A 15,911-nucleotide genomic window follows, 5' to 3' on the forward strand; every position below is an offset into this window, starting at 1 on the left:
AACAAAAACCTTTGACACAAATCCGATCCTTCTGTGAGGGGCCTATCACCTGCATTCTCCTCATGAAAACTAACCCACTTATGGGCAATTTTAAATTCTCAACACCAACCAAATTTATTCGAACAAACCTATGACCTAATTCCTTGCTTATTTCTTTTCATCACATCTGATAGGAAGAAACCAAATCCTGTTCCCTGGGCACATCAAGGGGAGTTACCTGGTGAGTGTGAGTCCGGTCACAGAGCAGACAAGCCACGCCCAAGACCAGTAAATTAGCAGAAAAATTCTCCCAGAGACAGCGCAGGTTTCCGTGCACACTGGCCCTCTGCTAGCCCCAATGTCCTTCCCACAGGGCGCAGGGTCCCCTCAGGCTGACGTTCTCCAACTCTGGGTCCCAGGGAGAGTACTGATGCTCCCCAGCCTCACCCTGACAGCACCCATTCTCCATGGCAAATACAGCCACCCATCTCCAGGTCTAACCAACTCCCCCCAACCAGAAGCCCCTCCACCCCCATAATCACTTATCTGGTCATATCATCCCCCTTAAAAATAAATAAATATCCTATATAATAAAAACCTAGGTGGTGTACACCCTCGCGCGACATCGCCACAAGATGGCTGCATGCAAAGCAGAGGCAGGGCCCCGGCGGCTGCTCCTCACGGTGAGGCCTGGGGGTCCCGCAGTTATGCGCTGCACAGAGAAAGCCGGTCCCAGTGTCCCCACTGCTGCGCCGCGCTCGAGGACATCACGGCAGGGAAGGGCAGTTGTGGGTGATCAGGCTGGCAGGGGAGGGCAGTTGGGGGCAATCAGGCCAGCAGGGGAGCAGTTAGGGGGCGATCAGGCAGGCAGGCAGGCAAGTGGTTAGGAGCCAGCGGTCCTAGATTGTGAGAGGGATGTCCGAGGGATCCCAGATTGGAGAGGGTGCAGGCCAGGTTGAGGGACACCCCCCCCCCCCCCCAGTGCACGAATTTCATGTACTGAGCCTCTGGTGTATATATATGCATATATTTCAGAGAGGAAGAGAGAGGGAGAGAGAGATAGAAACATCAATGACGAGAGAGAATCATTGATCGGCTGCCTCCTGCACATCCCTACTGGGGATCGAGCCCACAACCTGTGTATGTGCCCTTGACGAGAATCGAATCGAACCCGGGACCCTTCAGCAGTCCGCAGGCCGACGCTCTATCTACTGAGCCAAACCAGCCAGGGCTCATCTCCTTTCTCCAAACTTCCACAAATCCACGTGGGGAACCGCTAAGGGACTTCATTCCTCCAACTTGCAATACTTTCACGTACAAAGTACTAACCTGACAGGGCACTTACGCCGGTGGCTCTAGCTACTGAGAGCCCGCCAGACTCCCACAGTCCTCGCTCATCCGCAGCCTCAGCACCTGGCCCAGTGCCTGCCACAGCCTCCGACCAATGACCAATGATCAATGATTAATGCTGAAAGATTAATGCTTAATATGACTGGGTGAATGGATTTGCAAGTGACTCAATACTTCCTTACCCTTCCCCTATGCCCGGATCACACTCCCATGTGGTAGCACGTTTTCAAACTCACAGTGTAGCCACCACCCCACCGAGATACAGGACATTTTCATGATCCCAGAAGGTGTCCTACTGACCCTCAACCCAACCCCTGGTCCGGGGGTTGTTGCTCTGCAGGACGGCCCAGCCCGTTTGCTCTGGAATTCCACGGAAAAGGAATTCCATGTACTCTGGGGGTCTGGCTTCTTACAGAGTTGCCTACATTGTCCCACGTACCAGCCAGCACTCCTTCCTATAGCTGCGTGGACTCCAGGTGGTCCGCACCAGGAAGAGGAGCAGGCAGGCTGTGCAGAGGGCGCACAGAACCGGCCAGACTGTTTGCCAAGGTGGTCATTTCACTCCCACGAACAACATGACAGTCCTCACTTCTCTACATCCTGCCAACACTTGTTCAAAGTTTAATTATCCTCTTTTTTTAAAAAAAATATTTTATTAATTTTTACAGAGAGGAAAGGAGAGGGATAGAGGGCTAGAAACATCGATGAGAAAGAAACATCGATCAGCTGCCTCCTGCACATTCCCCACTGGGGATGTGCCCGCAACCAAGGTACATGCCTTTGACCGGAATCAAACCTGAGACCCTTGAGTCCGCAGGCCAACGCTCTATCCACTGAGCCAAACTGGTTAGGGCTATCCTCTTCTTAAATAAAATGTTAACCTCTTGGCAAAGAGAGGATTCCATATAAATGGTATTTTGATAAGTAATGAAAAAAGTAAGCATAAAATGCCCATAATCAAGCTATCAGCCCCAAATGTACTGTGACTTGATTTTCAATAAAGAAGCTAAGCCCACCTTTGCCAAAAGTTAGATATGAACAGGAGGCTTGTTTCCCAGGTTAATGTCTCATTTGTACTAATTATGTGTATGAGTCATGAGTCATAAAGCTAACAAAATAAAGTCTGTTTAAAAAAACAGGTGATAAGAACTAGATTTCTAAAAGATATTAAGAAACAACTCACTTGATAATTACGGTTGAAAACTTTAGATCACAAGCCAGTTGATGACATGGCTTTAATAAAATGTATTTTTGTCTCTCCAGGTAATGTTTTAAATATAATTTGAAACTGGTGGTACAGCATTCCAGTTATTAGAAACATGCAATAAAGTCCCTCAGAACAATCACTGTAGAATGACGCAATGCACACGCGCCTCCCAGCCTGAGCACTAGTGATGTGTGCTGCAGAGGCTGGTCTTTGCCAACATGAACAAGAAGCCTGAGTCTACCTCCATCTCCTGCGTCACTGGAGCCCCAGCCAGTGCTCACCAAGTGTGTTTCCGCCAAGCCTCCCTCTGGCTGTGAAACACGCTCCTCACTTGCCCAGGCTCTGGTTCAGTTAACGGCCCTCCACGGCCACGGCTCTTGAAGAATCATGCCCTCTTCCAGACAACGGTTTTGTTTTTGTTTAAGGACTCATCCAAGAACACACTAAATAATGCTCTATAAGAGGTGATTATTTTGACGTTACAGTTTCAGGTCAATACACAGTCACCAGTTCTCACAACCCTACTGCTCCTCGTCAGAACCGGCTCCGGCACCGCCGATGTGCACGCCTTGCTTGAACGAGTCCGATGGTGTGTGAGCACACGGGCCTGGGACGAGGAGGAGGGGCGTCCTCTGCGACCCTCTGGTCCAGGGGTCCTCAAACTACGGCCCGCGGGCCACATGCAAATACAAATATTGTATTTGTTCCCGTTTTGTTTTTTTACTTCAAAATAAGATATGTGCAGTGTGCATAGGAATTTGTTCATAGTTTTTTTTTTTAACTATAGTCCGGCCCTCCAACGGTCTGAGGGACAGTGAACTGGCCCCCTGTTTAAAAAGTTTGAGGACCCCTGCTCTGGTCTATGGTGCGCGTGGGCCACCTCTGCCTGTTCTAAAGTGCTCTCTTGTTTAGCCTTTCTCACCCTAAGGGAGTGTTCCTATCCGTAATTTTGAGTGCAACTCCCTAAAAGCTGAAAAATTGGAGAATGATGCAGAAACAAAAACTTACGTTTCGAGGTCATCCCAAAGAACCCTTCCATTGCAAACCACCCCCCCCCATGTCTCCCATGAGCCTCCTGTTCCTCCATGGGCAAAGGAGAACAAGCGTTCCTGACATGACAGGCTAGCTCCCAGCCACACCGACGTGCTGTTTATTACTTACACCAGCACTCCTCCCTGTTTCACTGAAATATTTCATATTTGTGAATCGACAAATTGCCGTGCTTCACAGGCCAGGCACGTGCACGAGTTCTCTATTGCTGAGTAACAGATCACGCTAAACCCGGCCACTTGAACATGCGTCCTGGCTCTCCATTTCTGTGGGCGGGAGATTCAGGGGCAGCTCAGCTGGGCGGTTTCAGCTTGAGATTTCTCATGGGGTTGGTCGAGTCCAGCGTCAGCCCGGGCTGTGGTCATCTGAAGCCTTGTGGGGCAGAGGATCTGCTCCCGGGTGGCTCACTCACAGGGCCCCGCAGGGGCTGGCTGCTGGGGGGAGGCCTCAGGTACTCCCGGTGGGTGGGTGGGCCTCTTCACAGGGCCTGCCTGAGTGTCCTCAGGGCGTGGTGGCTGGTTTCCCCAGAGCCAGCAATCCCAGAGCGCGAGGGGTGGGGTGGGGGGGAGCTCCCTCCCCTGTGAACTGGGCTCAGAGCCGCAGGGTGTCACTCTCTCGACCTTCTATCTGGTAGGAGCAAGTCGCTAAGTCTGGGAGGAGGGGAACAGGCTCCATCTTTTGAAGAGAGGCATGTCAAAGAATTGCAGACATCCTTAGAAACCACTGTATCCATTTACTGTGAAGTCTCATCAAGACTCTACCCCGACCATTTACCCTTCTATTATTCACTCCTTACACATATTTGGTTGTTATTCCCAACAGCACTGTCAGAATCCAAAGAAGAGAAGATGTTTAGGAATGTCTATGAGCGTATGTTTTTTTTTTTTTTTTTAATATTTTTTTAATATATTTTTTTTTATTGATTTTTTACAGAGAGGAAGGGAGAGAGATAGAGAGTTAGAAACATCGATGAGAGAGAAACATCGATCAGCTGCCTCCTGCACATCTCTCACTGGGGATGTGCCCGCAACCCTGGTACATGCCCTTGACCGGAATCGAACCTGGGACCTTTCAGTCCGCAGGCCGACGCTCTATCCACTGAGCCAAACCGGTTTTGGCTATGAGCGTATGTTTAAGAGAGCTAGGTAACAGTGCAACCCACCACCTGGGTAATGGGTCACTTCAGATGTCAGCTCTTATCCTGATAAACTGTAGATTTTAATACTCAACCAAATAAGTCATCTTTGGCTGTAACAGACAACGTGGCTGCTGTAACATTATTGGGGGAGTGAGTTCCCTACGCCCTCCGGCCAGTGAGGTGACGTACTGTCGCTGAACAGCCTGTCCTACTCATTCTCTTTGTGCTCGGCGTCTAGGGAGAGCACACCTGAGCTGGTGGTGAGTCGAGCCAGTCTGGTCTCTAGAGCAGGGGTGGGGAATGTCTGGCCTGCGGGCCGAATAAGGCCCATGAAATCATTTGGTCAGGTCCTGCCACGGCATCAGGGGTGAGTTAATTAATGTCTGACCACATCCAGCAGGCTAAGTTTTAAGTGGATCATTTTGTACGGCCCTGAGTGATGTTATAAACATCCAATGGCCCTGGGCAGGAAAAGGTTCCCCACCCTGCAAGGACTCTAGATCCAGTTCTCGTGGCCAAGTTCACATTCTTGTGTGGATGCTCTGCCTCGTGCAGGGCCTCAACCACCGCATGTGTAAAACCAGACTCCTCCCTCTCCTTCCAACCTGGCTCCTCCCTAAATTCCCTACTTCTACTCCAGGCGCCAGCATCACCTCTGACTGGAGCCTGCCTTGGCCCAATACAACCAGCTACAGCTCAGGGCTCAGGGCTCGCCTCTCCATTCCAGAGCCAGCACTTCCTTTGCTTCCCTCAGTCTATAACGCCCTTCCCCCTCTCTATCTCTACCAATCCTGGAGATCCGGTCACAATGCCATCTGCTTCCTAAGGCTTTCCTGATCCGTTAGGGAATCTCTCATACAATTGTTCTGACACTCAGGATCTGACATCACTTCCAGAGATGGGAGAGAACTCCGTCATTTTAACAAATTCTGGATTCTAGAGATTCAACATGTCATGAGCACTTGCCACAGTATGCCAGACACTTGCATATACCTGAGTGTACAGTTACCACAGTTGATTTGATGCTTACGAAACCCTGTGAGGAACACCACTTGTTTCACAGACGAGAAAGCTGAGCCTCGCAGCTCAGTGTAGATACAGCAGTCAGGACCATAACCCGCAGCAAGTGGGCACCTTTCCACTTCACAGGAGGCACTGCCCTCCCAGACTTCTTACAGGGCCCAGCAGAGGCACATATTATTGATCCTAACCAACAGCCACTTATTTACTTATTTTTAAAAATATATTTTTATTGTTTTCAGAGAGAAAGGAAGAGGGAGAGAGCGATAGAAACATCAGTGATGAAAGAAATCACTGATCAGCTGCCTCCTGCACATCCCCTACTGGGGATTGAACCCACAACCCAGGCATGTACCCTGACCAGGAATCCAACTGTGACCTCCTGGTTCATAGGTTGACACTCAACAATTAAGCCACACTGGCTGGCCCAACAGCCATTTACTGTGTCCTTATTAAAAAGGTAAACACTTATTGGTTTATTGCTAGTCTGAATCATATTAAAATGCTGTTTTTTAGATAAAAAATGGTCAAGCATAAGGAGACAGCAAAAGCTCTGAGTACGAAGGGAAACCACGCTGGCCTGGGCCCTGACGGCCTGTCCCACCTGAAGACTCACCCCTCGGAGCCTTAAGAAAGAGAAACGAGCCAAAACCGGTTTGGCTCAGTGGATAGAGCGTCGGCCTGCGGACTGAGGAGTCCCGGGTTCGATTCCGGTCAAGGGCATGTACCTGGGTTGCGGGCACATCCCCAGTAGGAGATGTGCAGGAGGCAGCTGATCGATGCTTCTCTCTCATCGATGTTTCTAACTATCTCTCTCCCTTCCTCTCTGTAAAAAATCAATAAAATATATAAAAAAAAAAGAAAGAAAGAGAAACGAGGATCAGCCAGGGTGGAGAGTTCAATAGGAGATGCCCACAGACATTCAGGGCCCAGGGTGCTAGAGCCTCAGTGTGACAGTGAATGAGTGAGGAGGGGCAGCTCCCTAGCATCTGTCACCACTAGACCTCTCACGCGAGCTGCTCGGCCCGCAGAGGGGACCGCAGTGAGCCTGTCTGCGTGCACAGTTACTGACCAGAGCACATGCAAACCTCTAGGAAATCCCACCTTTATTCGGGACTTAAAACTGCTCACAGGTAAAGTGCCAAGAAAATGAGCAGTTCATTGTCCAAAAGCAAAACACACGTGATGAAGGCACCATGGCTAAAAGCCAGCAGCAGTCACACATGCAAATATGAAGATTATTAGTTACAGAATAACTATGTTTACTGTGCTTAAAAAATATAAGAAAACTTAAAGTATCAGCAAGGAGTAACCAAAAAGAGGTGGAAAAGTGCGAACTATAACTTCTAGAACTGAAAATTTTAATGAATTTAAAGATCACTTTATTGCGGTACAATTGACATAAAAGCTGCACACATCTACTAGTAAAGTGTACAACCTGACGTTTTCACAAACATATACACCATGAAACCACCACAATCAGGAAAATGAACAAACCTGTTACCTGCCAAAAACCCTGGTGCTCCCTTCCTCCCACACCTCCTGGCACCCCTTCCACATTCAGTTATCAGAAATTAGTTTGCACTTCCTAGAATCCTACTAAATGGAACCATGGAGCATGTGCTATTATTGTCTGGCTTCTTTCTTTCAGCAAACGATTGAGATTCCTCCACATGGTGCGGGGGTCTGTGGTTTATTCCTTTTACTGTTCAGTAATATTTCCCTGTATGGACAGAACATGGCGGTTTGTCCATTCACTTGTTGACAGACATCAGGGCTTTCTCCAGACTCCGGCTACCACGAATCAAGCTGCCATGGGCAGGTGCAAGTCTGCGCGGTCACGTGCTCTCCCTTCTCTTAGGCACATCCATAGGAGTAGAACTACTGGGTCATATAATGGAATTATTACGTTCAAGTTTGAAAAACACTGCCCAGCTGTTTCCCAGACCAGACCGTTCCCGAGAGCAGCGCATGAGGGTTCCACAGTCTCGCCCACCCCTGTGATGATCGGGCCTTTTAATTCAGACGTTCCAACAGACAACAGAGGGCCTCACGATGCTCCCGATTTGCCTTTTCCTAAAGACAAATGTTGAACACCTTCCCATGTGCTTATCTGACATTCATATTTCCTTTGGTAAAGCATCAATTCAAATCTTCTGCCCTTTTATCTTAATACTATTGTTTTCTTATTATTCAGTTTGAGAGTCTTTGTATATTCTGGAAACAAATCCTTTATCAGGTATAGAATTTGCAGGTAGTCTCTCCCAGGCTGTGTCCTGCCTTTCCATCACCCATAACATTAAAAGCACATTATATGGCTACACAGCCAAATAAGCACAGTGACAGACAGAGCGCATCCACTGGAAGGTGGGGAGTTACCTAGAACACAGTGCAGAGACAAAGAAAGTAAAGCATGAAGAAGAGATGAAGAGATGAGGATAATAAAATGAAAGACATGCGTGCTTCACCGAGTTCCGGGAGAAGAAAACAGAAGAATGTGGAAGGACATCTGTAGAGATGACTGGGAATCTTCCAGAATTGTTGACAGAGGCCAGTCCTCAGAATCAGTAAATCCAACAATTCCCCACGGGAGAAATGAAAAGAAAGCCACACCTAATTCTGCTCAAAATGGAGGATTCGTTGATCCTAATTTTATTAAATAACAAAACTCCACTAAATGACAGAAAGGAATTTTTAACATCAAATAATGTGAAACCACAATACACACAGGAATAGCAGGAGTGGAGACAACACTGTTAGAAGCTTGAAAGAGAATGGATGAGAAGGAACTGACCTAGTAGGTCTGAGACAATCCTCAGCTAGAAACAGGAAATTGGATAAATGGCCCACTTACATCACAGAATCTTCAAAGGATTGGGACTGACAGCACCATGTGCCCCTGGAAAGAGAAGGGAAGTGGAGGGCGCCTAGAACAGGCCGAGCGAGTGACAGGCACTGAAGACACGGTGGAGTTCCTGGACGGCCTCCCCAGCTCCTCGCTCCGGGCCACAGCCAGGAGAAGTCTAGAAGCTAGTCTCTGGACAACTGAAACTTTACCTGGCCTGGGAGACAATCGGCACCGTTGAGTCCTGGGTACCATATGGAAAACAGGGGGACTGAGTGACCATGTCAATAATAAATGCTTCCAGAAAGAACTCTGACCTTATTGCCAACTGCTTGAACAAAGGTGCCAAAACAATGCAATGAGCAGAGAACGGTCTTTTCATTGAACGGGGCTAGGATAACTGGATATTTGCATGTTAAAGAATGGATTTGGACCCTACATCACACCATATACAAAAAATAACTCAAAATGGATCACAGACCTAATGTCAGAGCTAAAATTATAAAGCTCTTAAATGAAAACAGGAGATAGGACCAACTGACCCTAGCCACTAACTACGTGTATAGGATTCGAGCAGAAAGTGGCTCAGGTTTGGCCTGGCTGCCTGAGGACAGGAAAAGGGGACTTCCCGAACACCCAAGGGAAGCAGTGCTGCCAGGAGAGTTCACACCGGCGCCGCCCGAGCCGGCTAGTCTGAGAGACTATTCCTGCAAGGCTGGCTCCTGGCTGACCCCTGGGCACTTGAAATTTGAGAGGGTTCCCACCATTCCCAGAACTATTAAGAAAGGAGGAGGAGGAGGGGGAGAAGGATGGCTCACTGCACCTAAACCATTTGTGTAAATAATATGATTTGTGTTAAACACCTGCTTTCCTTCTGGGAGTCTGGAGTTTTGGTACTTTCTAGATCAGGGGTGGGGAACCTTTTTTCTACCAAGGGCCATTTGGATATTTATTATATCACTAGAGGCCGGATTAGTGCACCAGTGGGGTTCCTCGGCCTGGCCTGCGCCCTCTCGCAATCCAAGACCCCTCGGGGGATGTTGGACTGCCGGTTTCAGCCCGATCCCCGCAGGCCAGGCCAAGGGACCCCACTGGTGCACAAATCTATGCACTGGGCCTCTAGTATGCATATAAGATCTTTGGTTAATCTCTTCCCACCCTCCCCCTTCCCTCTGAGATTCATCAGTCTGTTCCATGTTTCCATGCCTGTGTGTTCAGTGTCTGCCTCCTGGTGGTCAGTGCACATCATAGCTACCAGTTAAACAGTTGTTTAGGCTTTTATATATATACTAGAGGCCCGTTGCAGGAAGATTCCTGTAAGAATAGGACTTCCTCGGGCCTATTCCTGCAAGAATAGGGCTTCCTGAGGCCAGAGTGAAGCAGAGAAGGGGCTTCGCTCCCTTCTCCGCTGCCTCGCTCCCTCCCGTGTCCGCTGCCTCGCTCCCCCCCGCCCCCGTCTCCGCCGCCTCGCTCCCTCCCGTGTCCGCCACTTCGCTCCCTCCCGTGTCCGCCACTTCGCTCCCTCCCGTCTCCACCGCTTCACTTCACTCCCTCCCGTCTCCGCCGCTTCGCTCCCTCCGTCTCCGCCGCCTCGCTCCCCCCATGTCCGCCGCCTCACTCCCTCCCGTCTCCGCCGCCTCGCTCCCTCCCGTCTCCGCCGCTTCGCTCCCTCCCGTCTCTGCTGCCTCGCTCCCTCCCGTCTCTGCTGCCTCGCTCCCTCCCGTGTCCGCTGCCTCAGCTCCGTTCCCTTTTCTGCTGCTTCGCTCCCTTCTGCAGCGCTTGGCTTCCTTCTATGCTGTCTTCAGTCTTCGCTCCGCGCCTGTGTATGCAAATTAACCACCATCTTTGTTGGGTTAATTTGCATATTGCCCCGATTGGCTGGTGGGCATAGCAGAGGGATGGTCAATTTGCATGTTTCTCTTTTATTTGTGTAAATAGATTCTCAGGCCATACAAAGTTATCAATTTAAAAATTAGCCTGCTGCCGAAACCGGTTTGGCTCAGTGGATAGAGCGTCGGCCTGCGGACTGAAAGGTCCCAGGTTCGATTCCGGTCAAGGGCATGTACCTGGGTTGCGGGCACATCCCCAGTCGGGGGTGTGCAGGAGGCAGCTGATCGATGTTTCTCTCTCATCGATGTTTCTAACTCTCTATCTCTCTCCCTTCCTCTCTGTAAAAAATCAATAAAATATATTAAAAAAAAAATTAGCCTGCTATATTTGGTCAAATATTTAATTAACTAACCCCTAATGCCTTGGCAGGGCCAGACCAAATGATTTCATGAGCCTGCATGGCCCACAGGCCAGAGGGTCCTCACCCCTGTTTAGATAGAGGCTGCCTATATGAGCAGCTCCCAGTAAAATCCCTGGGCCCTGGCCCCTCCAATGAGCGTCCTGGTGACATCATTGCACATGTTGTCACAGCTCACTGCTGGCGGAATTAAGCACTTCCTGTGCGGCTCCACTGGGAGAGGACTCCGGAAGCCTGGCATCATTTCCTCCAGGCTTCGCCCATGTGCCTTTTCCCTGCGTGGACCTGCGCTGTGCCCCCCCCACTGCAGAAAGTCACAGCCAGGAGGACAACTGTCCTGAGCCCTGTGAGTCCTAGTAAAGCAGTGGCGTGGGGTGGTCTTGGACGCCCAAAACAGGCCTAGACAATGAGAGCAAGTCAACTTGCCTTTATAGACAAGGTCAAACCAGAGCTTCAAAATTCTGTTGGACAACTGGAGCTCTGGGTGCTCATGACAACGTGTGCATGTGGCCTGGGGTTCCCAAACCCAGCAGGAAACAGTCGCTCGGAGAGTTTTCCGGGCCCACCAGACTTCTGCCGGGGGTTGGGCCTTTATTTCTCAGACGACTTGACTTGTGGACCTGCCATGTTCAGAGCAGAACATCCCCAGCCTCCTGGCTGAGCAGCTGGTCACGGGCATGTATCACTGCAAAGCAGCACCCTGTCCTCTTCCCAGCACACGCCCACCTCTCTCAGCTGTCAATTGATCCGTTCCCAGCTGCTGTCCACCCACAAGGCTACAAGGTTCCATGTGCCATGTCTCTATAGCCAGGGTATACACAAAAACATCCTGGAGAAAGACGTTTTGAATACCACATTAACTTTACAAGTGCACAAAAAAGTGCTCTGTAGACAATAAAGTGCTTTACAGAGGTAGTGTATTATTAGGCTTAAAAGGCAGGTGTGAGGCCATAAAATACGTAACACCTTTGATGTAATGCTCCCAGCAGTAAGGTATACCTCTAGACTCGCCCTCTAATTACAAGTCACATAAGGGCTGCAAACACATTTAATTTAGGTTTCAGGTTTCAGTTTTGTTGATCTTGAAAAGTAAACATGACCTCCATGTTAACAAGAAACAACTTCATCCGCAAGAAACAACCATGGCCCATCCCATCACACCTCAGAATTCCCTGCCTTACACCCCTGGGACCCTCTCCTTGGGGCCCTTCCCTTCATCACACATGTGCACATCCCGCCTCCACACAAAGCCTATTTGATGTACTTATTTCACCTTCCCTGAACGTCAGGGAGGTCTCAGAGCTCAACAGGATCTTCAAAATTCTGTTGGACAAAAGTTCTGAATGCATATGGCCCTGGGGGCCTGGGGTCCCACACTCGGCGGGATGAGAGAGCCCTCTGGGGAGTTTTCCAGGTCCCACCCAGACCACCTGAATCACAAGTTCTGCCAACAGGGTCTGGGCCTTTTCCTCTCAAGACTTCCTGAAGCACATGCCTGCAGACGCACAGGGGCTCCATTTTGGACAGTATGCCCTGTGGCAGACTGACAAGAGGGTCTGACAAAAGACCCTCAGGAACTGAAGGGTAAGGGAGGAGAGTCCATCGTCGACGTCAGGACAGTTCTCCTGAGCAGCACAAGGGTTAGGAGGGTGGAACCACAGAGAAGAAAACACAATCTAGCCTATCACTTGGCTCTGCAGTGGATGCTGCAGAATCTAAAATGGGCTTCAACTTTACAGCCAACTACAGACAGAGGAGAAAAGGCTTCACTGCAGTCAGATAGGCTCACACACATCACCAACCTTGGCAACACAGAGGTACAGGTATAAGAGCTGGAAGTAGGTGGGCAGGGGAGACGGGGCGGGGCTGGGGGAGACCCAGGGATATGATTTAGAGTTGACAGCACAGAGAAACAGAGGTTTAAGCATATCATTTAAAGCCACAATGGGCCCTAGCCAGTTTGGCTCAGTGGGCAGAACATCGGCCTAGGGACTAAAGGTCCCGGGATTGATTCCGGTCAAGTGCACGTACTCGGTTGCAGGCTCGATCCCCAGCCCTGGTCAGGGTACGTGCGGGAGGCAACCAATCATTGTGTCTCTCCCACATTGATGTTTCTCTCTCTCTGTCTCTCCCCCTCCTCTCCACTCTAAAAAAAACTGATGGAAAAATATCCTTGGGTGAGGATTAACAACAACAAAAAGCCACAACGGTACACAATAAAATTACTAAATAGCAATTTGATACAAGTAAGTTGAAAAGTAGAGAGGCAAGGTGACTTGCTCACAGTGAGCTCATTAGAAAGTTCTGAGGCCAGTGCCCTCACCCGGCCCTCACACTCCAGACCCAAGTTCTTTACCAGAATCTGGAGGAAGTCATGTGTCCAAGACTACACACCTGGTTACGGGCAGAGCCGGAAAAAGAAACCAGTTCTCCAGATTTAACATTATTTGAAAAAGTCATTATTACAATTTTCAGGAAAGACTATTTTGAAAATGTCCCTACCTGCTCATTCTTTCAACATACACCAGACATTTCTTAAAAAGAACCCCTCACTTAGACACACTGCCCACCTCTAACCAGTGCCGGGCCTGCTCGCCAACTCCGCACCTTGTGGCAGAGGAAGCTGCCTCTCCTGCTCGCGCTGTAGAGACGTCAGCCCACTAGCCAGTGTCATTCAAAACCCGACAGAAAGCTCAAGGCAGCCACACTGAAGACACAAAGCCCGCTGCCTGCTCGCCTCTCAGCCCAGATACTGAGCCACCAGGCAGGGGCCAGGCCACTGCCCCACGTCCACAAGCGAGAGCTGCTGTTCAGACACGCGTGGAGGCCACTGCTCCGCTCGGGGTGACCCAGCGCACAGACCGGGCTGTGGGGAGGTGAGACCACTCAGTGACTGCCTCTTTATACTTCATAAAGAGTTGTGAAATATTCAACAGAAATCATTTCTACTAAAATAATAATTCTTTAAAAAGAAAATATAACCGAAATGAATTAGTACTTGTAAAAAGCATTTAAAAAATTGCAATACAATTCACTGTTGCTCACCCCATTCTCCGCACGCTTCTCTCCAGGCACGTTCATTACGTTCCTCTGGGCTCTCTGCTCTTGGGTCTGACGGCCACCTAAAGAAATGAGAGGATCAAACTTACTAAAAATATACTAGAAAAACCATGTTCTCTTTTTAAGGACAATTAAAAAATATTTTTATTGATTTCAGAGAGGAAAGGAGAGGGAGAGAGAGAGAGAGAAACTCCAATGATGAGAGAGAATCATTGATTGGCTGCCTCCTGCATGCTCCCCACTGGGGATGGAGTCCGCAACCCAGGCCTGTGCCCTGACTGGGAACTGAACTATGACCTCCTGGTTCATAGGTCGACGCTCAGCCCGAGCCACGCCGGCCGGGCCCCAGTGCTGCTCTCAATCCACCATAAGCCCTGTGTCCTGCAGAGGAGGGAACAGGCACAGGGAAGTGAAGCACTTGCCCAAGCCCACACCCTGGAAGGAGCACAGCCGGGGAGCCCAGGCGGCTCCGACTCCAGCACCGTATGCCACTCCCCACGCCCTAGGCCAGGGATGGCGAACCTTCTGAGCTCGGCGTGTCAGCATTGAAAAACCCTAACTTAACTCTGGTGCCGGGTCACATATAGAAATTTTTTGATATTCGCAACCATAGTGAAACAAAGACTTATATTTTTGATATTTATTTATATATTTAAATGCCATTTAACAAAGAAAAATCAACCAAAAAAATGAGTTCACGTGTCACCTCTGACACGCGTGTCATAGGTTTGCCATCACTGCACTAGGCCGTGCCCTGCACATGACCTTTGTCGAGTCACTTTACACGCCAGGCTTCGGTTTCCCGAGTGTGAAAGGTGACTCAAGTACATGTCCTCTGTGCTGTTCTCTAGCTGCCATATAGAGGGCTCTCACCCTGCTAGGGAGGGCTATCTCTTACTTACACTCAAATACCATCCCTTTTAAATAATGTCCATTGGTGATGACTGTCTGTCCCTCAGCTCTGGGGGAAGCACAGAGGAAACATGAGTCTTGGACCCTCAATTCTGGCTGCTCAGAGCATAAGCTGGAGAAGTCCAGTGAACAGAACAAAACAGGGAGCAGATGCCTGTGAGCTGTTCTGCCACTTTTCTCGAGTTAACAGACACACAGCACAAGCATGAGCACAGGCAGGAACAGGCAGAGGGCAGAGCACCACAGCTGGGGGATGGTATTCTGAGTCAGGGCACGAGAGAGGATGACTATGAAGGGAGGATGTGGCAGAGGAGGCAGAGGGGACAATGATCACCTCGCACCTGTCGGAATGGCTATCATCAATAACTCAACAGACTTGAGTGCTGGTGGGGATGTGGAGCAAAGGGAACCCTCGTGCACTGCTGGCGGGATGGCACTGGGGCAGCCACTATGGAAAACAGTATGGAGGTGCCTTAAAAAATTAAAAATAGAGCTACCTTTCAACCCAGCAATTCTACTTCTGGGTATTTATCCAAAGAACTCTAAAACACTAATTCAAAAGAATATGGGCACCTCTTTGTTCATTGCAGCTTTATTTACAATAGCCAAGCTATGGAAGCAACCCTTGGGTGAATAATGTGAATAAAGAAGATGTGGTACATATATACAGTGGAATATTACTCAGCCATAAAAAAGAATAAAATCTTATCATTTGCAACAACACGAATGGACCTTGAGGGTAATATTCTAAGTGAAATAAGTCAGACAGAGAAAAACAAATACCATATGATTTTTAAAAAATATATATTTTTTATTGATTTCAGAGGAAGGGAGAGATAGAAACATCAATGATGAGAATCACTGATGGGCTGCCTCCTGCACGCCCCCAAATGGTGAGCGAGCCTGCAACCCAGGCATGAGCCCCTGACCGGAATTGAACCCGGACCCTTTCAGTCTGCAGGCCAACGCTCTAGCCCCTGAGCCAAACCGGCTAGGGCAATACCATATGATTTCACTGATACGTGAAATCTAAAGAACAAAACAAACCAACAAACAGAAACAGACTCTTGGACACAGAGCACAATCTGAGGGCTGCCAGATG

The 15,911-nt window shown here is 49.2% G+C and overlaps 1 protein-coding gene across 6 annotated transcripts in view; it reads right to left on the reverse strand.

Annotated features, from left to right (window-relative positions):
• The window catches only part of PPP1R13B (protein phosphatase 1 regulatory subunit 13B), an 81,098-nt gene that overhangs the window by 18,931 nt on the left and 46,256 nt on the right, over positions 1-15,911 (reverse strand). For all 6 annotated transcript variants that reach the window (XM_036306360.1, XM_036306359.1, XM_036306358.1 and 3 more), the window contains one exon: positions 13,883-13,959. In XM_036306360.1, coding sequence (XP_036162253.1) covers positions 13,883-13,959 — 77 coding nt within the window. The remainder of the gene's footprint in view (positions 1-13,882; positions 13,960-15,911) is intronic.

The sequence above is a fragment of the Myotis myotis genome, unplaced genomic scaffold, assembly GCF_014108235.1.
Source record: "Myotis myotis isolate mMyoMyo1 unplaced genomic scaffold, mMyoMyo1.p scaffold_m19_p_41, whole genome shotgun sequence".
In the NCBI taxonomy this organism is placed as follows: domain Eukaryota; kingdom Metazoa; phylum Chordata; class Mammalia; order Chiroptera; family Vespertilionidae; genus Myotis; species Myotis myotis.